Source organism: Xiphophorus couchianus, chromosome 13 (assembly GCF_001444195.1).
Source record: "Xiphophorus couchianus chromosome 13, X_couchianus-1.0, whole genome shotgun sequence".
Taxonomy (NCBI): Eukaryota; Metazoa; Chordata; class Actinopteri; order Cyprinodontiformes; family Poeciliidae; genus Xiphophorus; species Xiphophorus couchianus.
The window spans coordinates 21,835,334-21,861,440 of record NC_040240.1 but is presented as its reverse complement, the minus strand read 5'-3'; the positions used below and the strand labels follow the sequence as shown (position 1 = coordinate 21,861,440).

At 36.3% G+C, this 26,107-nt stretch overlaps 2 protein-coding genes across 4 annotated transcripts in view; both read right to left on the bottom strand.

Moving 5' to 3' along the window:
- Window positions 1-11,471: 11,471 nt before the first annotated feature.
- Window positions 11,472-14,142, bottom strand: tnfrsf11b (tumor necrosis factor receptor superfamily, member 11b). Of its 3 annotated transcripts, none has more exons than XM_028035184.1 (4): window positions 14,017-14,142; window positions 13,407-13,812; window positions 13,149-13,325; window positions 11,472-12,380 (listed from the first exon to the last, which is right to left on the bottom strand). In XM_028035184.1, exons 1-4 carry the CDS (start codon window positions 14,017-14,019, stop codon window positions 12,034-12,036), a joined length of 933 nt encoding a protein of 310 aa, XP_027890985.1. In that variant the 5' UTR covers window positions 14,020-14,142; the 3' UTR covers window positions 11,472-12,033. The 3 variants fall into 3 exon arrangements, with proteins under 3 accessions (XP_027890985.1, XP_027890983.1, XP_027890982.1); XM_028035182.1 differs by lacking the exon at window positions 14,017-14,142 and adding an exon at window positions 13,883-14,006; XM_028035181.1 differs by lacking the exon at window positions 14,017-14,142 and having other exon boundaries at window positions 13,407-14,007.
- A 4,888-nt stretch (window positions 14,143-19,030) lies between these two features.
- The window catches only part of LOC114155522 (venom phosphodiesterase 2), a 38,044-nt gene continuing 30,967 nt past the window's right edge, over window positions 19,031-26,107 (bottom strand). The window contains exons 24-26 of the mRNA XM_028035442.1: window positions 20,982-21,387; window positions 19,871-20,047; window positions 19,031-19,642 (exon numbers count right to left, since the gene is read on the bottom strand). Coding sequence (XP_027891243.1) covers window positions 19,308-19,642; window positions 19,871-20,047; window positions 20,982-21,387 — 918 coding nt within the window. The 3' untranslated portion in view covers window positions 19,031-19,307. The remainder of the gene's footprint in view (window positions 19,643-19,870; window positions 20,048-20,981; window positions 21,388-26,107) is intronic.

The window sequence follows — 26,107 nt, the reverse complement described above, 5'->3', positions numbered from 1 at the left end:
TCCCTTTGTGCAGGGTAATGCAGTTAATTCAAAGTTGATGATAATGTCCCTCAGTCAGTAGACTTTTCATGAACTGACTTAGTGAGCGGGAAGCGTCAGTTGTTTCTGACCCCAAAGCTTGTTTAAGCAATAACTATTTGAGTAATCACCCAGATAGCAGACATGGGAAAACGAACTTTCAGTTTCTTTATGCCACTTATTTATCTTTATTATCTCAACAACTTTATCTTACAGAAATGTCATTTTTTAAAATACAATCTGTTTGCTCCTGAGCTCAAATGAAATCATGAAATGACAAGATGTAATCATGTAGTGTTTTGGCCTTTTTGTAACTAACAAATGCCAGTGAGTTGTTTCTTAGTAAAACCCCACGTCATAGCAACATACTAAAAAAGAAAGCTTAAAACTTTCTTAAGTCTTGGGAAAATGCCTAATAATCTAATATCTTAGCAACCACATTCTTTTGGAGGACTTTTGGCTCACATTTTGTTTTACATAAGTGCTTCAGTTCATTGAGATTTGTAAATAATGTTTCTCTGCACAGCTCTGTTAAACTCTGTAACCATGAGGTTACGGTTTGGTTCCCTCCACAACCATACAAACCTCATACATTTGGTATGAGGTTTGTACTGTTTTTGGTTTTCAACAAGGTCATCGCTGACATAAAGCAGATTAATGAACTTTGAATGAAAAGAAAAATTCTTGTTGAGTTTCTAAAGCTAGATGACAGTAAATGCTGAAAACCTTCGTCATAGCATTATCGAAAACCATCTTTAGTTTGCTTCTCATTTCCCTAATGCCTTGTCATAGTTGTTCTGAGAAATATTTTGTACTTTCATCACAGGGCTAATAAGAGGCACCAAAAGGTTTTGTCAAAAAATCTTTAATTGCATTATTAGCTGTTGTTTTTGCTTTTTTTGATAAAATTTTAATTTATGTCCAAATACCATGTGACTTCTCGTAAAATGAAAACGTTTTGCCTAATTTAATTTATGATTCAGTACGATGAATATTTGGTGAACTAAAAATTACTAATGAATATGCATTGAGTGATTTTGGGTACTGAAAATTCAGCTAAAACCCTTGTGACCAGGGGAAGTCATGTTCATGCAATTCACATTTAACATTCACAATCATTTGCAGAAAAAGGCTGAGTGGTAATAGACTCTAAAGATTATAATCAAATTCTGCATCACACAAGGTTTGATGAAATGTTTGTTTGCCTAAAAAAAAAGTCTTAGACAATTTTGTATCCAAAAGAACTTCATACAATCAGCTTACTCACTCTGGAAGATAGGTGCTTTTTGAAAATGTGACTGAGACTGAGGCTCTACTTGCTCATACTGAAAGCCACTAACCCAACCAAAGTGGAGTGTTAAAGTAAATGATGTATGTAAATGCTTGATGCATGATTGTCTTTGCTGTAAATAATCAAGAAGTCATGCCATTATAAAACCCATATCATGCCATTAAAAAACCCATATCAAAACATTCAATGTCAGTAGTTGAATTTGAAAGTTATTTGTTGTTCTTGATGTAAATATGATTTTATATGGTAAATCCTTGAGAGAATAAATTATGTATCATTATTTTGTGGTTAGTCTAAAAGGTATAACTCCTGATTTTTTTATATAGCTAGAGAAGTTTAATTAAGCAACTCTTTCTTGTATCAATTTCTGCAATAGGACAGAAATCAATATGTTTGATTTGATTAATAAATTTGTGGTTTTTCCCAGTGTCACTTGTTGGGCTCATCCATTTAACATGTTCCTTCATATCCATTTCATTCTGACATGTAACATTGCAAAAAACCCAGTTGGTGCTTCTGTATCTAATCTAATGATTGACTGTCAGTTTGCATAGTTAAGTCAATTGATGCTTTATTAAAAATACCTTATCTCTACTTCTTTTGTATATACACACACAAACATACTAGCAGGTGTAACCTAACTGTAATTTTTCCACATCATTTCCCCCCTTTTGATTATAAGTAAATATGTAATATTTAATATTAATCATCATTTCCCTCCATGGTTAAAAGATACACTATCCTGGAAGATGTAAGAAAAGGAGAAAAAATGAAAATAAAAACAAAAATAAAAAAAACGCCCAAAAATACAAACAAACACATATACACAAGATACAAAAAACCTACCGACAGACACCTACTCAACGTGGTTTTATGGAAACTTAGTAAGCACAAGATGGCACTCTGCTACAGTTTTCTACCAGTAAGCTTTGGAGACATTTTTGCACCTATATTGCATCCACCTCACTGTGTAGGAAGAACATAAACTTGGATCAGCATCCAACCCAGTGGCCAGTGGGTGAGAGTCATGGGTTCATGCATCATGTTTTCATATCTGCCAGGCTAACTGGAGATCCTATGTGGGTGTGTGTATATCTGTGTTGTTTCTATTGTTCTCACATCTGTCTATGCCAGAGTTTCATGAAGAAAATCGAACATTACACATCATATTTACATTACGGGACAAAAGAAGGACATGGATTACAAATTAAAAGTTTATAAAATGTTATATTCTTCAAATAGCTTTTAAAAGTGGAAATATTTGCACCACAGATTTTGTGAAAAACATTTTTTATGTATCTTCACCAGAGGTGCCAGTAAATGTATAAACTGGTAAATGTGAATTTGATTGTAAAACAGTTCATTGGCCAGTAAGATGTAGAATTGCTGGGTAAACGTAATATGTCACAATTCATGTGAAACTCTTCAGTGACCTTTGCCTCATGAGCAAAAATGATATCTATGGAACACCATGCATCTGTATTTTAAATAAAGGAAGTGACAAACATCCAGTTGTCATGCTGACAAATGCAGCACAAGATAACTGCAGAGAGCTTTTGTCTCCCTTAAAAATCAGCTACACTTTATGCATGTTGCTTAGCTTCAAAGAGGAAGTAGGGTTAGTTAAGAGTCAAAATACAAAACGCCTTCTGAGTAGATTTTAAATGCTTTAACAAGTCAAGTGGCTGCAGTTTCTGGAGAAGTGAGGGTCAACTATTGTGACTTACTTAGAAGTGATTTTAGTTGTTTGTTCAAAGAAATTATTTTAGCATGACATTTAAAGCAAAGTGGGGATCTGAAGTTCTCCAGTGAAACAAGGAAACACATCAACTTTGGTTCTGTTAAGCTTCAACTACTGACCTTTAACTTACCAACTGACATTTTTAAATGTTCATTTTGCTAGATGTGGATTGTGCACTTTCCATTAAACAACATATTTATAAGGAAGCTCAAGCAAATGTTTATTTCTGTTTTCTTCATGATTTCTGAAACACTTCCAAAAATATTTTGAGAAATTTAGAAATCAAACTCTGTGAGGTGGCCTTAGTTGGTTTGTTTAATTTGATTGTGTAAATTGTTCTGAGATATAAATAACCATTTACACAATGCAAATGAAAATTCACTCTCCAACTCATATTTGGAGAAGACATGAGACCTTCACTAAGACTTATCAGATTCTGACCAAGACTTGGGGAAAAGGTTTTAATTACAACATGACATTGTTCTTAAATGGTGATCCTGCAGTTGCTAGATCATAACCAAATACTTATGACTGTGAAGCTGGAATTATTAACTGTTTATTCACATGTAAACTATTTCAACAAAATGTTCTTTATAATATTGTAATAGCTCCTGAACTGAAAGCACCAGTGTTTTTAGAACACTGGTGCTTTCAGCTTTCACTGGTGCTGCACACTGGTGCAGAAGTCTACCTTGAGGTAGACTTCTGCAACTCCAGATAGATAGATGGTCTTATCTATATATTTTTTAACCATTTCCCTCTGAGATATAACAAAGGGCAGTAAAAAATAGAACCTACTTTTTCCACACAGCTATATAAGCCTAAAAGGAACAAACACTCCTCTGTTGTCTGATTCATGGCGTAATGTCTGTGAACTGTCATTGCTGTGTTAGTAGAGTGAGCAGAGGCACGAGGAGACACAATCACAAGCTGACAGGCTGACCTTTGTTAAAAGTTTCCATTTATTAACTTTTTCCTTTATGTCACTGTCTTCTTCTTGCTAGCTCCTTTTTTTACCCCCATGCATCTGGTATAAAGGCAAGATTGACTTTGTAAATTCGCAGTTTGGTTCTAAGTTCCATTGAGGAGAACTGAAGGACATCAGATGCCTGTGCAAGATGAAAACAGTTTGGGCCACCGCAGAAAGACAACTTTGAGGCTGACTTATACAAAGATTGTGCAGAGGCTTTCCTATCCGCTGAACTGAGGAATGGGAACCACAGGTCCTGACACCCAGAGGCGACATATCAAAACTGGGTGTTATTTCTTTCTAAACTTTCCTTAAGATTAAAGACTGGTATTTATACTTACATAACATGGAATAAACATTGATGGAAATTTTGATCAAGTTAAGTCTTTAATCTGCTGATAATGTTCTAAGTGTTTATTTTCAATTTCCTGTGGAATTGTTATTCATGTAGTTAGATTTTATGGTTGTTTATTTTGTTGTTTTTTCTGTATCATTACTTAATCATTATTTAGTGTGATAATAGATGTGATGCTACATGTGTTAATTATTGATTGTGTTTTAAAAAGGTTTTAAAAAATCTAGTATAATCAAAGTATTGTCAAATATTGCATGTCTCTTATTCTCTTTTTATAAAGTGTATAACTAAGAGTCCCCAGAAATGAAAATGTACCATTAACAATTGATTTATGAGAATAAGAAAATGGCTGAAAGTACTTAATAAGACTTAAGATTAGTCTATTGATTGCTATGTTTGACATTGTTTGTTGTGGGAGAATTTTCTATTACACTTGCAACAGGTTCTTACAGATATTTAATAATTTAAGACAGTGTTACGCAATCTTGTCCTCAGGAAACACTTCAGGTGTTTTCCTTTTTCAACAACTCAATTCTAAAGAATGGATTATTTCAACAACCAGGCAAATTCTACAGAAGCTTAATAATTGCTCAACATTTGTTTTAAGTCACATTGATTGTGAAACATTTTCCTTGATCTCTGGAACAACACTAAACTGACATTCTCTGTATAACATCCTCGTGCATGCTGACCTGCAACCTCACACCATACCAGGTTGAACCAAAATTTTGTTTCAGAACTACCTTAGTTCCTTGTGGCATTGATGCTACAAGGTCTCATAAATATTCCTCAGAGATTTTGGTACATGTTGACATGTACCAAAATCCGGTACATATGTATATGTACATATACGCTCCCAGAGCGTATATGTACGCTCCCAGAGCGTATATGTACGCTATAGAACATCAGTGGCTCTATAGAGCCACTGATGTTCAGTGAACTCGTTGTCATATTCAAGAAACCAGTTTTAAATTATTAGCATGGTACGTTGCCTTGCTGGAAATAGTTATCAGAAGATGAGAATACTGTGGTCAGATGTGGTCAGAAACATTACTAAGATAGGTTGAAGCATTTAAAAATGCTCAACTTGCAATATGAGACCAGAGGTGTAATAAGTACACGTTCTCCCCACCAATACACCACCACCAGAGCCTGACGTGTTGGTACAAGGCAGAATGGATCATAAACTCATGTTGAATGTTGTAGCTGAGATAGAGATTTGTCAAATCTGGCAAAGTTTCACAAATTTGTTGTCTAATTTCAGTAAAGCTGTGAGAGCTGCAGTCTTGATTTTCTGTTCTTATTTTGACAAGAGACCTTCTGCTTCCATCATCCATTTTCTTCTAGATTTGATGTAAATTGCCTTTAGAGATGGTATTTTGCATACTTTGATTCTAGCAAATGGTTATTTGAACTGCTGTTGCCTCTCAATCATCTCAAACTTCCCTTTTTCCTTTGGCCACAATTAATTTTCTTCTACACCTCTACGATTCACTGGATATTTTCTCATATTTGAGCAGTCTTCCATAATTGCTTGTATGAGAAAATTCTAGTAAATGAGTTGTTTCTGAAATACAGAATAACATATTTTATGCTGAGGGCCATGCCACATTTAACAGTCATTTCAATCCTCTTTCTAATGATCTGCTTGAACTCCAGAAGATTTTGTAGACCATATCTAGAAAAAACGATGCGGAATCATTATTTGAGTAAATAGACAGTGTTCCAAATAAAGTGGGTTGAGAGTGAATAAAGTGATTCTGTTCCCTCTTTAATCAGGAAGTGTACCTTAGTCACTAGGTGAGTCTAAAGAGACTAAATTCTTTGTTGTGTAAAGCAGCAGTTCCTTTGAATGGTGATAAAAATATTTCTACACTGATTTTCTTTGCAACATAGTTATAACACACTACTGTTACCTGTCAGTGGCCTTTGATGTTGCAATGTAAATCCCTTTGTTGTGATCTTGTGGTGGGTAGTGTAGGAGCATAGAGGTGTAAGAAACCACAGAGGTTAGTGCTTGATCATGTGAGCAAAACAACCTGATATAGGTCTCAGAGAACAAGTTCCTCTTGTAAAGCCTTAATAAGTCTCCATCTTTAAGATGTACATACTGTAATCACACGTCACATATGTATATGACATGCAGTCAAGATCAGTTTATTGTTCTAAAAGCTGTCGGTCCAAGGAAATCTGGCTGACTGCACTGAGTCACTGACTTTGCAGCCACTAAAGCTCTTGGTCGATCATGTAGCAACAGTGCAGATTCATTGACATCATGATGTTAACTTTGAGGTTATGACAAATACTGAATATGCAGGTTGTGAAGGCATTAACAGGAAGAAACCGACAGCAGAACCTAGCCCAGTTTGATCACCCGACAAAGGAGAAGACAAATTGCCAGAGGGTGATATAGGAATAAGGAAATCTCATGCTAGATCTGGATTTGTTATGTTAGTTTTGTCTTTGACCCAAATGAGGTGCCCACACATGCTCTTGGCCTAAAGGTCAAACATAATACAGGCAACATAATACAGGCAATCTAATCCAAGCAGGAAGCTTTCTGAATGGGGTTTGCTCTTTCCCTTTAAAGCATTCGTGTTTTTTCCCATGCACTTCAATGTCCTCACACATTATGGTAAATTAAGCTTTAGTGACAGGTATTGAAACAAAGCCTTAACACAACACAAATAGCAGAGACAGGAATAAACACTTGGCACCTGGAGTTACGCATTTGAAAGATGTGACCAGGTAAAGAGGGAACTGTGCCAAGTTTCAGTTTCAAACTGAAATCTTGTGTGTGAGGAACAGAAAGCAAAACAGGCTGAGAAGAATTAACACTGATCTTAAGAAGAGCAAGGAACTGTAGAAGACCAACAGAGAAAGAGAACCATAAGTGAAAAATATGACAAGACCCACATAACTTTTCTTTTAGAAATGGCATAAATGAATTTTGATTTTGTTTAACCCAGTTTAGCAATTTAGCTGATCTTTAAGCCAAATGGACAAAATTTGCAACTACGTTTTTATGACTTTGCCCATTTCAGTGCAGAATAAGTTTGAAGTGCTGCTTTATTTTGTCATTTATGTCCCTTAAAGAGTAACAAAATCCCAAATCAACTATTTTTGCAGATAAACTATATAAGCTGGTCCTTTAGGGTGCTCAGTTTATCTCGGTATTTTTGTGTAATCTTGTTAAATTCTGCAATGTGTGGCCTAAAACTATCTTAGTGCTGCCCTTTTTGGGTTAAAGGATGGCTACTCTGGTTAAATCCTCCTATTGTATACAATGGTACAGCTCAGTTGTGGTCAACTTCACAGCTCTGCATTTGGGTATGAAATTACAATGTCACCAGGTGACTCATACCCCATCCAATCACTTAACAGATGCTTAGAACAGATAAATGTGTGGATGTGCCAAAACTTTCTCCAGCTGAACAGAAACAAAACTGAAGTTATTATTTTTGGACCTAAAGAGGAACGATCTAGAGTCAACGCACAGCTTCAGTTATTACAACTGAAAACCAGCGATCAGGCCCGAAACCTGGGAGTAGTGATGGACTCTGACCTGAACCTCCAGAGCCACATAAAGACAGTTACAAAGTCAGCCTTCTATCACCTGAAGAACATTTCCAGGATTAAAGGACTAATGTCTCAGCCAGATCTAGAGAAACTCATCCATGCATTCATCTTCAGTCGTATTGATTATTGCAATAGCGTCTTCACAGGTCTGTCCAACAAATCAATCAAACAGCTGCAGCTGATCCAGAATGCTGCTGCTCGCGTTCTCACTAAAACCAGGAAGATAGAGCACATAACACCAGTTTTAAAGTCCCTCCACTGGCTCCCTGTAGTTCAAAGAATAGACTTTAAAATACTGTTGTTAGTTTATAAATCACTGAACGGCTTAGCACCACAATACATTAAAGATCTGCTGTTGTTGTATCAACCTTCCAGACCTCTCAGGTCTTCCGGTTCTGGTCTGCTCTGCATCCCCAGAACCAGAACCAAACGAGGAGAAGCAGCTTTCAGCATCTATGCACCACAAATTTGGAACAAACTTCCAGAAAACTGTAAAACAGCTGAAACACTGACTTCTTTTAAATCTCAACTAAAAACCCACCTGTTTAGAATTGTATTTGAAATGTAATCAATTACAAATTTATTGATGGAACTTGACTTAATGCTTTGTTTTGATTATTGATTCTATATTGCATTGTGTTTCTGTGTTTGTAATGATGTAAAGCACTTTGAAATGTCTTGCTGCTGAAATGTGCTATACAAATAAAATTTGATTGATTGATTGAAATCATCTCACTCAGACACACGTCCCCATGGCGAGTCAGGAGTTGGAAGTGTGAGCGCTGTGAGCATTAATCAATTGTATTTCTCAGCTATGCGCAATCATGATTCGTTTATAATGTGGGCATGGGGTGGAATGGGTCTCCTCTGCTCTGTCTGCATGCGGGCAATGCTTCAGGATGAGTGTATGAGACTGACTGCGTTGCTCAGGAAATGGGAGTGGCACTCGCTTCTTGCTCAGGATAGTTGCTGGAGAGCGATCATTGCTTTCACATGTTGTTGCCAACATCTCCAATAACACATAAACAAGTTTGAAGTTTTGTTGCTAGTCTTTTTTTATTTAAGATGTTAGAGGTTCCTGAAAAGTTGCTAAATACAGTGACAAAGTGACAAGTTGGCAGCAGTGCTTTTAGTGCTCGTCCTGACCAAACCACCTTTACTCATCCCCACACTTGACCATACAGCTCAGTGTTTCTACTTCGGTGGAATTTTTCTAAATTTTCTTTGAAGGCAGGGTAATGTTTTCACACAGGGTTTAGCTCCACTTTGTATATTCAGTAAACTGGGCAGACATTACGCAGCATTCAAATTAAAGGATCTAAGGGTGTGGTATTTCTGTCATTCTGTAAGGACTCATTAGCTAACTAACCACTATGATGAACCACTGCCTTACCCAAAGTTCCTTCCAGGGAACTCCCCAATGACAGCAACATCGGGGAGTTGACCGATGTTCACCCAACTATTTCAATTGGGTGAGATAATTACAGAATGAAGAGTTAGCAATACAGGTGAGGAACTGATGGTACTGGTGGCGTTATAACAGACAGAGAACTAAAACTAATGTTGATATAGTTGTGAAAAAAACAAAACTCTTTTTTTGCTTTAGTTCCAGGTTTAGATTTTATAAATATCTACTTTGTTTCAAAGCAGCTAGTTGATATTTAAAACAGAATAAAATAGGAAGCAATGTCATACAGCACCTTAAGTTTTTCCGCTGCCCTGAAACCAACTTTAACGTAGCAAAATTTAATCAGCATATTACAAATGTATTTTTGTATTTTAAACTGACTGGAATAACAATTTAGAAGTGACTCACCACAAAGCACTGGGCTCCATGTGAGTTTGATGGACAAGTCATAAACTCAGGCATTCAGACACATGATCTTCTTGCATTACCCCTTTACAGTGTTTTTCAGGGATGAAGGGAGTTTCTCTAGCTTTCTATCATCCACAGCAGTGTTATCAACCCACTAACACTGTGGAACACACCCCAATAACTTGTCATTTACATGGACCTGAACTGTGGATCTTTGCAGTACCTCCAGAATTGCCATAGGCCACTTGGCTGCTTCTTTGAGTAATTCTTTCATTTCCCAGCCTTTTGTTTAGGCGGTTTATGGAGGGCCAAAACTGACAAAATTAAAAATAAATAAATATTTGTTTTTTTCCTTTTCCATGCACATGCATTTTAATAAAGAAATGTAAATATACTTGTTTTTCCCTTTTTCACATGCATTTTCATCAAGAAATGTGTATGTTGTGTTTAGTCTTTTCCTAAAACAAGCATTGTTCTTTGTACATTTCCTCATCTCCTCTTTTCACTTTACCTCATGCATATCTGCCTTGATATGCAAATGAGGAAGGGCAGTATCTTAAGACCTGTTGGTTAGCATTACACTAGCTCAAAGCTACTGGCTTCAACAAAGATGGTGAGCAGTTTATCAGTGAGATGAAGCCAAGCAACTTTATTAGAAAGTAATGCTATAACTTCTGACTTTATTATTTTTTCCTTGGACGTACAGACACAATGTGTGTTTCAGTTAGCGACTCTCGTGGACACAGACGTCGGTTGTCAGGTATTTGTATAGTTTGGACAAAGTGGTCACTGAAGTTGGCTTCCTATTGTAGCTTTGGTGTTTGCTAATTTCTGCTGCTGCAAGTCTGAAAGAGCTCAATGGGGGAGTTGTGAGGAAGGGGAGCTCTGTAATGCGAAAGCTTGACTTGGCGACTGCAGTTCTGAGGAGGACCTGCACATGGAAGACGGTGCTTGGTTCCCCCAAATGTTTTACAATCCCGTACGGATGCCACAGAAGATTCAAAGATTTCTCAAACATCCAAAGCAACACTCCAGGTTTGATTAGAGAATAACTTAATAGCATTATATAAAGCTCAAAAAAGTTGATTTTACATAATACATTCTCTTTGAGATACTTTATAAAGCTTTCTGATAGAAGAAATACAAAGATGTTTGGGCAAACTATAGACACCAAATTCTTTGTTGGTGAGGAAAATAGCCATGTTTTGTCAATTCACTAAACAGCTATGAAATGCTTTGTGCTGGTTGGTGAGATAAAATCTTGATAAAATACATTTAAATTCGGGGTTGTGATTATGGCATACTGTGAAAATGTTCACAGGGTATGAATTTTTTTTTATGATATTGTATTACAGTATAGTGAATGTAGTAAGATTTATCTTATAATAGACCACACTTTGCTATAAGGGTTAGGTCAATGTTTCTGTTGTTTCATTAGATGAATGGACAGACAAAATGTATTTTTGTGGGGATAACTGGTGTTTTATACATTCTGCTCTTATGATCTTATTTTACCTTTTAGATGTGAAGACTTAAACATGGAACAACACTAAATAAACATTGTATTGAAGGTTCTATGTAGTTCTTGGCCTGTGCATGGCTGTACATGAACTCTCTGAAATCCAAATTGTCTGGATACGTGAGTATTGATTGAAGATATTAGTGGAGCTGTCATTGTTACAAAAGATTAATTAACACTGATTATATGTGTTTTGTTTTTATTTGAGCAATCTATGCAGCAGTATTACATATTAAAAACAACAATAATTCTATGTGTATAAAATAAAAAAACTTTGCATATTTCTTCAAATAAATTAATATCTCTCTTTTGACAATTTCAACACAAGACATACCTAAGTAATACTTTTGAAATACAAGTTTTGCAATACAGTAAGTAAAAGTGAAAAGCGCTCAATCTGTCTTCAGGAGAAATAAATAGGGGAGGTAGATAAATGTAGACTGAAGCTTTTCAACATTTACACTATGCATTTAAAGGGGCAGCATTATGTATTCTCGGGTTTTGATGAGGGAAGAACATTACAACATGACATTTACATAATAACATCTTTTAGATCCCCGCAGTGCAAATTCTACCTCCTAAAACTAAATTAAAAGCTCCAGTTTTCCTTTAACTTGGCATAAAGTGTAAAAACCTGCAAAAACAGAAATAAGACAGCATGTTGATATGACACAAAAAAATCAAGTCTGAGCATAACAAAGCAGCCTGTGAAAAATAGAGGAAAAAAAATACAGTAGATTTAAATTAAGCCAAAGTTTCATTTAGATCTACCTCCCTATCATTTCCTATATGGCACAGCTTTAATAGATTTTTGTCAATTCCATTCAGCTTCTTTTGTAGTTTTTCTCCTGCGTGAGAAGCTCTCAGTTTAATCAGAATCACTGGAAGCTGCCGGATCTGCACTGGAGTTGCAGATGAAACCCAGCTGCTGATGCGTGAGTGAAGCTCTGAGAAGCTGAGCTGCAAAGTTCCTTCCTGCTTTCTGACGTCGTCAGATGGAAGCTTGTTCACCATTCGACGCAGCCGTTTGATTTTTATTTTGTGATGAATGAAGAAGGCGGGGACAATTTCTTTGAGATATTCAGCTCCGTCTAGAGAGAGGAGACAGTCAGTTGGGACGTTATGACACATTCCAGCAACACAGACACAACAAAACTGTTTTATTTTCTATTTTCAGGAAGTAGAAAGTAAAACAAGACATTTAGGAGTCATAAATCAGTGATTAGTAATGATTTAAATAACTTTCAGTTATTGAGAAGTGAAAGTATCTTGCATGTATTGGTGACTTAGTGTTTAAATATAGAGGGCTAATAGAAGCCCAGACCACAAAAAAAATCTAAATATATATACATAATAATTTATGCCATATAAAAAAAACAAAAAAAAAAAAAAACATTTGTTATAAAATAAATGAAGGCAAGTTTATATCTATAGCACATTTCAGCAACAAGGCAACACTTTATATAATGAAAACAAATGAACAAAAAATAAAATTATTCTTTTCCTAATTATTTAATTTGGTTATAGTTTATTAATTAGTATAGCTAGACAGATGATCAAATATTCAAAGCTATTTAAGACATTAGAGAAAAAATTAAGATAAATTTAAACAGACCATTTGTTAAGGAATATTAAATATTTGGGTATTCAGTTATGCAGTAGTGCACTATGAAATGACTGAAACATCTGATTGGCTAAAATGGGCAGTCTATTTGACAGGACCAGCGTCCAGCGTGCCCTTTGACCTTTATAAATAGGACTGACAGATAAAACAACTGTAGTTTATGTTCTCCATCATATAACTAAATATCCCCTTTATATTAACCAGCCAATTTTTAACTCGAAGGAAAATATTTTACCTGTCGGGTCTCTGCAGTTTGCACACACACTGTCATGCCAGACGGCGCCTTTCAGCACCATCTGCTGCCCTGCGTCGCTGCAGCTCTTGTGCTGTGTGCAGTTTTGATCAGTGGAGGAAATATCAGAGAAGGTGCCAACAGAGCAGATACCGCACACTGTGTCTCTCTCTGGTGTACCTGCAGGTGAAACACATAAACTATCAATAAAATTGCACTGTTATGAAAGTATGAAACGAAGCTAGTTTAGACTGGCTGTACCTTTGGTGAGCACTCCCTGCCCAGAGGGACACTCGCTGTGTCGGACGCACATGTCGTAGTCCTGATGGTAGAAGTAACCCTGTTTACACTCGCACTGACAATCGCTGTTTGCGGTGCACTCCTTCTTAACCACCTGGTTCCGCCCGCAGACTTCGCAGCGTAAACATCTCCCGATGTAGTTCCAGAGCTCCGTGAAGGAGCCCTGTGGACACGGAACGCACTCGCTCTTTTTGATGGAGGAGCAGCTGGCGCGCAGAAATGTTCCCGGCGGGCAGCGGTCACACTGCAGAGGGTTGCCGGTGATCGGGTCGGTGACCTTGTAGGTCATCGTGGAGGTGGCGCCGTGCACCAGCCAGGAGCGCACAGAGAGGAGGATGAGCAGCTCCGTTGAGAGGTTTAAAAACACCTGGAGAGAGAAGAAAAAATGCCAGGAAGCAAAACTTAGCATAACTTAATTTGAGATAGAAATAATTTACCCGAAACAATATGAGCTAAACATGGGCACTGTTAGAATAAATCGTATAAAACTGTTTCTGTCAGATGCTGCCTTCATAAAACGCGTTTGCCGTAAGAGAGCGCAGCCCATTTCTGCAGCACTGCCTCCACATACCATTATGATGAGGGTGATCTGGACCAGACAATCAGGAAGATGAAGTTCTTTCTGCTTCCCAGCTCTATTTATTGGGTAGCATGACCTTTTTATAGAATCAGGGAAATTCCTCTTTACAAATTTGCATCAGCCTAAATTTCACGTGTATTCTGAGTAGATTATTTAATTCAATTATTTTATCCATAATCCACAGGTAATGCTGCATATATATTTTAATTCAGGCTTTTGTGCAGTGTGATCAGATGGGGATTTTGCCTGGACCTCACATCTATAGCAATCAGAAGGTAATAATGGGAGAGTTTGTTAATATCAGTTATTGAATTGATATTAACAATTATTTAATTACTTCTTGTAAATTGGATTATTCTAGTTTAATGTTAACCAATGGCAAAATTCTGTTTTTTAGAAAATTACAAAAGACCAATAAAATGCATGAAAATGTGATGTTTTTTGCTACACAATCATGAGGAAGACTGTTGACTTGAAGGTTGACTTCCTGCACAAGGAGGGGAAGCCACAAAAGGTCATTGCTAAGGAAGCTGGCTCTTAGATTGCTGTGAATTTAATGCTGAAAATTAAAATAGCATGCCATTTGAGCAATAACAGAAAAAGGATTTGAAAAACGTGCCTAAAAAAAGTATGTTCATATGTCCTCGTATAGCCCTTTAAGCTCTAGAATCTGAGATTAGTATCTTCATAAAGCTATTCAGCAGAGGAAAGTATAGCTTCTGTATATCTTTGGATTCAGGCTTCTAAATAAATCAGAAAATAATGGAAGAGTTTGTTCATTTCAATTATTTATTTACCTCTAATCATTTGGACTATTCTAATTTAGTGTTAACAAGTGTCAACATTCTGATTCTTAGAAAATGATAGGAAACCAATAAACATTTGTTTTAAGAAAATGTGATGTTTTCTTTTACATAATCATGGGAAAGATTATTTGACAGCCGTCTAGCCGACAATTGTTGACTCACTTGACAAGGAGGGAAAGCCACAAAGACTATTGCTAAATAAGCTGACTATTAAAAGAGTGCTGTGAATTGAATGCAGAAAAGTAAAAGAGCATACCATAAGACCAATAACAAAAAAAGATTTAAAAAGTTTGCCTACTGAAAAAACACGTCCATCTGCCTGGCTATTGCTTTCCTGTGCAGTTTCACTTGGAAAACATTCCCGCTTCCAGCAGCATGTGGGCTTTCTTCCCTTGACTTGGATTGTCTTTTTGAACAGAAAGAGAAGTAGTGAGCGTTGTTGATTTTCTGCACTGTTTTAGAATTGCAGTCTGCCTGTAGTTTGAGCAACGGTGGTGGAGGAAGTGAACGAAGCCGTACAGTCCATGTTGGTCAAATTTCCAAATATTGAATTAACATTAGCAACCGCCTTGTTCCATTCAGCACTTCTCTCTTCGCAGTGGAGGATGGTCGTTTACAGCACAGGCTATTTCTAGTAAGCTTCTTGGCATCAAATTGCAGCATTACGTACGTCATTGGAAAACGTTAGCAACTGAATAAAATGTAAAACCTCAACACAGTTCACGCCTCCAGGAATCAATTGTTTCTCAACACCTAAGAGTCCAGACCTACAAAGCAAAGTGTAGTACAAGGGACTGGTTTTTCAGGCTAGTTCAGTTTATGTTCTCAACACTTGGACATTGCTGAGACGGGTATCTCCATAAAGCTATAAAGCTGTTAGCTGAAAGCCTTACTGATAAAAAAAAATAAAAAATACAGACATAAACCAGTGAAATATATCATCCTACTTGTTAGTCATGTCTTTTTCAGATTTAAATTTAAGATAATATTTTTACTTGCCCAAAATTACTTTAAATTTTCAAAATTTTTAAATTGGCTCATCATGAGTTCTGTCATAAATGCTTCAGTGAGTTTAAGACTCAGTCATTTTAACATCAGACTTATTGGAAGACATAAACTTAAACTTTAAGTGCAATGTTAACATCACAATAGCCATGGGCCAAAATCACCAAGATGAAAGCACTCCAGGCCAATCAATAAATTAATCTTAAAATATGTTCATACAACAAATTAGAAATTAGGGTATCTTAATAAAAGAAAAGCTTAGAGTTTTCTAACCTTTTGGATACAATGTTTTCTATTTTGTTGGCTTAGAAAATGTGTTCATGTGGAAATTATTCCAGTGTCCTACAAGCCAAATTCTGCACTCCTCTGCTGTAATCATTGATAAATTACATAGATTGATTACGCCCTCTTGAGGACAAATGTGTTTTTGCAGGGACACAGGAAAAGTATTTCGTTTTACTTGGTACTCGAGGCACACTGCTCTGCATGTTTTAGATGTTTCCCTGCTTTGACACACCTGACTTAGATGAAAAAGGCTTTTGACTATATTGAAAGATCTGATTATTATGTTTTTGGTTCAAAATGATCCATACAAGAAACAAAAGTAGTTTAAACAATAAATTATCCTTTAAAAAACAGTTAAAGGACACAAAAGACTTGAGACTGGGAGGTTGATCTTCCACCAGAAAAATAATTAATATAAAAAATAATGATCCCCTGTCCCTGATAAAAAGTTTTATTGATTTCACATTTTACCTCATCCATATAAATATAACTTTTACATGCTAATCTATCTAAAACTATAGTTTATTTATAGTTTTATAAATAAACTATGATTCCATAGTTTTAAATAGTAAGTTGTATATACATTACTGTTCATGTCAGTATTATTATTATTATTAAGTGAAAAATGCTTTTGGGTAACGTACTTTTTCATACCCGTTTCAGTTGTAACCTGAATATATACGTAGTTTGGAGCTAGATCTTTAGCGTGCTAACTAAATATTTAGATTGTAACTTAAATACTTTATTAGAAATTCTATTTACCAATGTATGAATATCACATTGAACATATGACTTTGAAAAATGAACACCCCTCTTTATCTTATGACAGACTAAACAACTCCAATTATTGCTATGGATTTTTGACTAACATTACAATCAACAGAACATACAAGATAGCATCTTTTTTGGGAGAAAACATGGTAAGGTTAAACAAATTAAAAGTATACCATATGTCAATAGCAATAATTATATATAGTAAGGTATTTAAGTACCACTGAAAGCAGGTATTTCCAGCATCAGAAGTGCAAAAATATATTTATTGTATATACAAAGCAAAAGTAACTGACGAAAAACAAAACGTTCTACTGACTCCATATTTTACCTCCTTCATATAAATAGAAAACATAAATCAGGATCATTTTTACATACAATAGAAAAAGGAGCACAGATGCTGCTTACCATATTTCATGCTGCCAAAGGGATAATCACTGCAAAATGTTGGGGTTTAAGTTGCAGTTTTTTCATACATAGAAAGAAAGACATAGAAAAAAACAACAACCTCTTTTCCTTATGTTTTATTATTTAAAGAAAGTTAAAGACCAATATTCTAAAGAAATAGTGAAATGTAGAGCAAAGTAAGACAAGTATGTCTATGACTTAACTATCCCATGTTAACCTCACAAAAGAGCTCAAGCTTGTACAGGCAAAAAGCAGAAATGTTGGAAATACACAAATATAAACTGTAAAACATCTGCCTGGCTTACAAGTACCTCAGTAAAAAAATGACACAAAAAACTTGACTCTTGGTCAGATCCCTGCGCTTTGGCATAGTGAAGTTGAGAAACAAAGCAGATGGGGGAACATACACTACATTACAAGCATTCCTAGTCCATAACCCAGAACATGAACAATTAGATAAAGTAAATGGCTGTCAATTATGTACAACTACATATATAAAAATATAAATATCAACCGTGCACTCCAAAAGCAGAAATGTTGGAAATTTATGAAAAGAAACTGTAAAACATCTCTGACTGACAAGAACGTTGGTACAGCAATTGATAAAAAAAAATTTGATTTACCTACCCACTTTTTTTTTTCTATTTGTTTTTTATCATCCCGCAAGGGGTCTTTTTGTGGGCTCTAGTGTCCCTTTTTCAAAGTAGGCTGACAGGAAAGGGGGAAGGACATGCGGTAAACGTTGTCGGGTCCGGGAGTCTAACCCACGACAGCCGCGTCGAGGCCACGTTGCCTCTGAATGTGGGTCGCGTTCACCCCTCCGCCACCACGGCACGCCCTACCTATCCACTTTTACTGATACAGCTTCAGGTGTGTAATTCCACTTTAAAAGCAAATCTTCCCAATAAGGAAGAAGTAGAGGTAAGAAAGGTCTGATTGGTTAAGAGAAAAAAAGGAACAATAAAATATTGTTCCTTTTTAACATTCTGTGAATCTAAAACTTTCTGTTGTCAGCGCTACTACACTGACAGAGGTGGCCAAGCTGCAAAATGCTGAATGAAATGAAAATCTATCTGAAGGAAACATCTTCTAATGCCCTTTGGTACCATCATCCACAGATGCAATTCAAAACAGATATTTTAAACAATGTGAAGCAGCAAGTTAACTAAGTAAGACTTGTGCAAAATGCAGCAATTTGTAAACAATTTTTCATTTTATCTTGTTTAATAAATGTTTGTAAGCGCAACAGTTTTTATTTTATTTTTATTTTTTGTTGCTTGTTTTTCAAATCCTCAATGGCAGGAGGAACTTACAGTATTGATATAAGACTGTAAGTATTTTTTGAATTTCTATCTTATTCAAGCTGCTACTTCCTCTATAGACTAAGACATTAGAGATGCTGTTCTATCACATTTCTGAAGAACAGTTTCTTCTCGATGGTTATGTTTGTGGGTTTTGTGTTAGAACTTCAATTGTCTCTTTATGCAGATGGCTTGGTAGAGTACATCTCTGATTCCGACAGCTTTGTCTTAGTAATTTTATCATTCTTCTAATCTTTACATAACGATTCATTCTATAACGTTTATTTCTCTAAATGTGAATTGTTTCCAGTTAATTCCATGAATATATAGTATGACTAAAACGGATGCATCGGATGCAATTTACCAATTATCCAAAACTAATTAGCAAATGAAGCAAAATTAGCAAAATGAAGAACAAAATCACAGATGAACAGTTATAAGTACTTCATTTACTTCAATGTTCTTTGTATAAATTTAAACCAGCATATGGGGTAAGTCAGAAAAGTGTTAATGGGTGTCAGTTTGTTTTAAAATACTTAAACTCTTCAGTTTTCTGCTTTTTATGTATTTTCTTGGCTTTTCTCCAATAATTTTAAACAAAAACTATTGAGATGGTTGTTGTTTTAAACACATAATTTCATGCCCCCTTGAATCTTTTCGTCCTGCATGTGGTACAGTACATATTTCTGGGTCGAATTGCTGTGGATTAACTTTCGATAACATTACTGTAGATCTTGGAATGACAGTGCTCTGTCAGATGTGTTTCAATGCTGTTGAGCTTGTGCTGTAGTTTCTCACTAGCAGTAGTTTCTCCTGTTTTATTCACTATGGCCGGAAGCTGCTGAATTTGTGCCGCTGTGGCGGATGACACCCAACTGCAAATGCGTGAATGGAGTTCTGAGAAGTTGAGCTCCAGGGACTCTCTTGGTTTCTTGCCGTCCTCAGATGGGAGCCTGAGTACAATCCGTCGTAGCCGTTTGATGTTCATTTTGTGGTGAATGAAAAAAGATGGGATGATTTCTTTAAGGTATTCAGCTCCATCTGAAAGGAAACATGTTGTTAGAACTACTTATAGCAAAAAAAAATAGCTCCACTGAGAACAGTCTTAAAAACGGATAAACAGTCAAGATGGAAATTCCAATATTAATAAAACATCAATGTCAATTTCATGTGAATGATCTGTCAGATTTTCTTTTCCTTGATTCAGTCATTGTTAAAACACCTGCTGCTTAAACTTTGTTTTTCCTTTTTTTTTTCTTTTGGTTTTACCTTTGAGCTGTTGACAGTTTGCACACACACTGTCATGCCAGGAGGATCCTCTCAGCACTAACTGCAGCCCTGCATCGCTACAGCTCTTGTGCTGAGTGCAGTTATGATGGGTGGAGGAAATGTCAGAGAAGGTGTCTTCAGAGCAGACGCTGCACACTGTGTCTCTCTCGGCTGTACCTGCAAATGAGTCATTGTTTCCCTGTTTATTACAAATAAATAGTTTAAGCAGTATCAAAACATATGTTTATTACATTATAATATTAATATTAATTTATTTATCATTTGCATTTCCATTAATCAAACCTCATGTGTTTGAAATGGAAATGTCTTTAAATGAATAATTAAGGAGGCCATAAGTATGAAACAGAGAGCCTTTAACAGAATTCAGGAAAAATGATCACACATTGCCTTGTTTGTGAATAAGAGAAGCACACTGGAAGTGCAGTTGCAATACTTTGCCTCAGTGAGGCAGCATCACACAATGTGAACAAGAAAACTTTCATTCTTCATTTTACCATTAAGTTCAGTTACTTTATATATTGAAGGAAGAATGGAATCTCCTTCTATAAACAGCCAAAGGCGACAGCTGTAAAATCTGCACCATTGTGGGAATCCTGAATAATAATTTGACATGCTTTATGTTCTGCATGGTTCTGCAATCCAGCTCCCTATCAATTAAAATATTCTTCTGGTTAGCTGCGCTTTGAAACAGTGGCTGAGAGTTGAAAACATAGAGATTGATCACTTGTTCAAATGAACAAAATAGGAATTTAAAAATATCACACTTGCAACTGCTATTAACAGCCTTCAACATGTTTCTTTCACACATATTGTGTTTGATTTGGCTTGCAACTCCACAAAGTGAAATCAGTGTATTTTCCATCCATCCATCCATTTTCTGTGCACCCTTGTCCCTAATGGGGTCGGGAGGGTTGCTGGTGCCTATCTCCAGCTACGTTCCAGGCGGGAGGCGGGGTACACCCTGGACAGGTCGCCAGTCTGTCGCAGTCAGTGTATTTTGTTGCCCCAAATTATTATTGGAACCACCTGGCCGCCCTGTATTTGCATACATTTTGCAGGAGAACTCGGACATTCTCAGAGGTGGCTGTACCTTTGGTGAGCACTCCCTGCCCAGAGGGACACTCGCTGTGTCGGACGCACATGTCGTAGTCCTGATGGTAGAAGTAACCCTCTTTACACTCGCACTGACAATCGCTGTTTGCGGTGCACTCCTTCTTAACCACCTGGTTCCGCCCGCAGACTCCGCAGCGTAAACATCTCCCCATGTAGTTCCAGAGCTCCGTGAAGGAGTCCTGTGGACACGGAACGCACTCGCTCTTTTTGATGGAGGAGCAGCTGGCGCGCAGAAATGTTCCCGGCGGGCAGCGGTCACACTGCAGAGGGTTGCCGGTGATCGGGTCGGTGACTTTGTAGGTCAGCGTGGAGGTGGCGCCGTGCACCAGCCAGGAGCGCACAGAGAGGAGGATGAGCAGCTCCGTTGAGAGGGTTAAATAATTCTGGAAGAAAGAAACAAAACATCAAAAGCAAAATTAAGCAAAACGGATAGCATGGGGAAATACGATCAAAACACATTTCAGCTGATTTTCGAATGATAATAATCAAGTAGTAAATTGTCCTTGTGCGCCTGTTTTCTAGAATCGCTCACAGAAAACATGCGAGACAAGCCTCTCAGATTCAGTCTCCACCTACCATAATGAAGATTGTCGGTGGAGATGACCCTCCTGGGTCTCCTATTTATCTAGCCTGACGACGTGACGCACAGCATCCTAATAATGTACTGAAACCATCATCAGGTGATTCACGTCGACACTAAAGTGAATTTGCACCAGTCAATTACTCGAGTTTTGTTTGTCTGGATCTTTTTTCCCCCTCTGAGTATCTGCTTCCACCCAGTTCAGGGAAAAGGCAGTAGGGAGATGCTTTCAGGAATTTAGAATTTGTTATCAAGCTGTTCCTGGCACTTCTGTTTTTTCTTCATTCAAAATCCTTCATATAAGTTTAGATGTATTTTGTAATAAAAAGTAAAAGGTTCTACTTTTTCTTTTTAAAAGTAAAAGCTCATGGTAACTCCAAGAGTTATCTATCATGTTGCATAAAAAACATATTGTCATATTGTTTCATATATGAGTTCATTAAATAACTTTAGAATTGATTTTTTTTAAGCTGGATCAGTCAGAGTCAAATACTTTCTAAGAGCTTATTCATCTTATACAGCATGAACAGTCGTATTGGAGGCTACAGCTAAAAGAAGCAATGTTTAGTTTTTAAAAGTAACAGGGATTTAGATGTTGGTTTAAGTTGAATTCATTGCTACAGGCTAGGGGTGGGCATTTATTATTTCATTTGTTATTTACTCTGATAAATTTCTTATAATAATTTTGACTTATTGTTGTCAGGATAAATTCCATTGATGTTTAACCTCCACCAAAACTGTCCCTATTGTCAAGATTGTTCATTTTAATATTTTCTCCACTGTTTTGTTCAATGAGAGTATCAATAAATACAAATACATTTGAAAATATGATCAAATGCAGTTACTATTAATATTTTAACAAATAGTGTAGATATTCTATAAACTCTGAAATCAAATAATAATAATAATAATAATAAAAAATAACACTTAACATCCTTTTACACTTCAGTAATTTGGCATGATACAAATAAAAACTTATTTTATTTGAATAATAAAATAATATTTAACCCTCCTGTTTTGTTCGTTTCTGAGGTACAGCAATAATGTTCGTGGGTCAATTCACGCAAGTTTCATGCAGAAAAAATAGTTCCAACTATTAAAAAAAAATTTTTTAAACTTTATAACGGGTCAGTTTGACTCGCAACATAACAGGAGGGTTAAGCACACAACTATTACCTTGTAGATAAGATAAGATAAGATAAGATAAGATAAGATAAGATAAGATAAGATACATCTTTATTGTCATTGTCACAAGAACAACGAAATTCAAAAGGTGCCATCAGTCAGTGCACATGCCCAAAAACAAAAAATAACTGTCTCACAATTCACACACAACGCAAGAATCAACAACTGGCAAAAAAAACAAAAAAAAATAAACACTAAATAAGAACAGCCACATTCTCACATACATCATTCATGATGATTAATGGTTGTTCTTGTTCTGTCCCTCTCTAGAGTGAACCTTGAGTTTTACACATCTGACAAAGGAAAAAACGCTGTCCAACGCCAACAGACTGTATGAAAAAGTAATGGCACAGCACAGATATTTAGAGTCCAGACTTTGACTTGGCCATTACAAAACTTTCATATTGTTTTATGGAGCCATTCAGAGATGGATTTACGTGTGTAAGACCCAAATGACCTTTTGGTCAAAAACAGGGAAAGCTGGGGCAATTTCTTCATCTATTAATGCTAGTGAGCATAATTCAAGATTCTGTTAATTACCACCCCATCAGTTTGAAGTTGTCTTTCTTAGAGGTTGTTCATTATTTTCCTGTTGTAATGGAGTGTACAACTTCTGAGAAGTTTTACTTTTGTCTGATTAATGGACTGAATATTTTGCCAAACGTTCTGGGGACCATCAAGATCTTTTTGTCAAATTATGAGTCCTTGTGTTCTCTTTGGTCAACAGCGGTTTTCATCTTGGAACTTTCCCATTGATGCTGTCTTTGCTCAGTCTTTGTAAAAAGGGTTTCACTGAAATAGTGCATTTTCTCTGAATTATTTTCTTTTCTTTATGGAAAACCAAGGTTTTGAATGTTGTGGTGTTTGTGATGAGGATGGACGTGGTCAGACCCAAAATGAAGTGCAAAATGACAATTTTAATGGTGATAAAGTTCGGAGACACAGGTAGGCACAGGGACTTCACACGACTAATGACAAGGATCCAATAGGGAGCTGCTGACACAGGTGGGGTTAAATATACAAGAGAGTAATCAGGGAAAACAGGAGACTTCCTGGGACAATCAAGGCATAGACAAGACACACAGGAAGAACTAAACTAGAAACACACACGGATTTTTGCCAACAAAAATCCATCCCCTCACAAAGAGCTAATGGAAAAGTCATTGATTACTGATCAATGACTTTTCTGGGATTTTTTTCAATATGCATATGCACTGGGCAGGAAATAACTTTATTATATTGATGTGTTGATGTTATTACTAATGCACTAAATACCAAAGATAGAATCCACAAAAATAATTTCATGTTGCAACATGAATAGTTCATGGCAGGCAGAGACGTTTGCTTTCAGGTACTAAAAAAAAAAAAGAAAAGAACTAATCTTAAGTTATGTAATTATTTCTGGCCTCCACCTTAAAATGTGCTCTACTTCCCGAATTCCACCATGCAACACACATAGACGATGTCACATGTTTCAGTTTCAGTGAGCATAAAGGCTCTAAAAAAAGACATCTGTTGAGGTAAACACTGTCATCCGGGCAGATTGTATGTGGATTCATTCCTCTCACCACCTCTGGTTACGCTTTGTCTTTTTTTAAATTATATTTCTGTAATTATTGATTGTTAATGATCATCTGCTCCACAGTTTTGATTAAATCAACATCTCAGACACCTGCAACTCAGCTCTCTTCCCCAAAACGAATTCACTATGACCTACATCCTTTCCGACATTAGTTAGTGCTGTGTATGCTTTTAGAATTTCTGTGTAGTCACTTATCATTTGCAATTGGAATTACTTTGTGCGTTTTACAGAAATTATTTGCATTTGCGTGAAACAAACTAGTAAATCATCTGAAAAATATTCAGAACTCACTCCTTTCATAGGGTATTAAACGCTTTCAGAGCACAAGAAAACACAACTAAAAAAGATTTAATGAACAAATAAGTTGGATATAGCCTCCAACTGTTAGTTAGTTGGGGGTCAAAGAAAAAGGACCATTGCGTATAATGGTTGACATTTAATAATTTATTGCAAAAACTATTTAAAAGCAACATCAAAGACTGGAAGGCAGCCAGTTGTGCAAATATAAACCTGCCAAGGCACTAAGCAAGAGTATTAATACCTGCTGAACTTTTCCATCTTTTATCACATGACAGTCCCAAACTTCAAATTGGAATTGATATTTTTTCCAACTGATTAGCACAAAAATAGTGTATGACTGCAAAAGATATGAAAATTGTTATCACAAAAAAATGGAAAAATTTGGAGCACTCGATGGCGGTTTGTGATATGGATGACATGGGCAACTGCTCAGGGCAGTATCTTGTGGGGGTGGCATTCAACAATTTACCTCTCGAGTAAGTTGTTGAATCTGAGTATAAATAAACAGCTTTTTTAAAGCTGGAGAGGTTTGATGAATGAGTGGTAGTGAAAAAAAGGTTGTAAAATTCTTATAACTGGTTCTGAACTTGTCAAAGAGCACATCATGTAATTTCATCATGTAAAAATGAAAAGAGAATGACACAAGTGGAAATTTACCAAGACATGGCAGTCCACGCAAATTCACATGGAAAAGTAGTGAGCCTTATTCAGAGACGTATTCAAGAGCTCCAAGATAACTCTGGAGAAACTGCAGAGATCCACAGCTTATGAGGGAGTAATGTATTCCACACATTTAACCTTAATAAAAATAGGCAGAAAGAAGATTGTCCTTGAAGTGCACCCATAAAGACACCAATTAAAATTGTCTCAAGCCATCTAAGTGAAACAGCAATTGTAAGGAACAAGGTCCACTCATGAAACTTTCTATCCAACATATAAAATGTCATCAGTGGCAAAAAACAAACAGACTAACACTGCCAGGCCCTGAAAACCTATTGCCACCATTAACCCATGATAGGGTCAGCCTCATAATGGTGATCTCAATAAACATAATCACATAAACATGGATCAGCAGTCACAATGACACAAGTTATTATTAGTTACAATAACACAGAGATGTCATTATGGTATTATCCTATGGTATAGAGCGGTGGTCCCCAACCCCCGGTCCGTGGACTAATTGGTACCGGGCAACGCAAGAAATAATTAAATATTTCCATTTTATGTATTATTTGAGTCTGTAAGATCTTTTATTTTGAAAATCCTTTAACCGGATTCTCTCGGTTACGTTTTGGTGCCAACATTGAGCCCACAAACAGCAAAATGAGTAAGAAACAGATCAGATGTCTTTGGAAAGTTTTGTATTTCATTATAACGAGAACATTTGTCATAACAAATTTTAAAAATGTGTTCTTCTGACAGTTTACGACTTCCTAAAGGGGCTCCCTCTAAGTCT

What these genes read in the sequence shown, in the direction of transcription:
- tnfrsf11b (XM_028035181.1), bottom strand. Translation starts at nt 13,854, where the DNA reads ATGCTAAGTTTTGCTTCCTGGCATTTTTTCTTCTCTCTCCAGGTGTTT. An exon ending in GCAGGGAGTGCTCACCAAAG is followed by an intron (nt 13,326 to 13,406) that starts GTACAGCCAGTC and finishes TTTCACCTGCAG; the next exon opens with GTACACCAGAGAGAGACACA. An exon ending in AAACTGCAGAGACCCGACAG is followed by an intron (nt 12,381 to 13,148) that starts GTAAAATATTTT and finishes TCCTCTCTCTAG; the next exon opens with ACGGAGCTGAATATCTCAAA.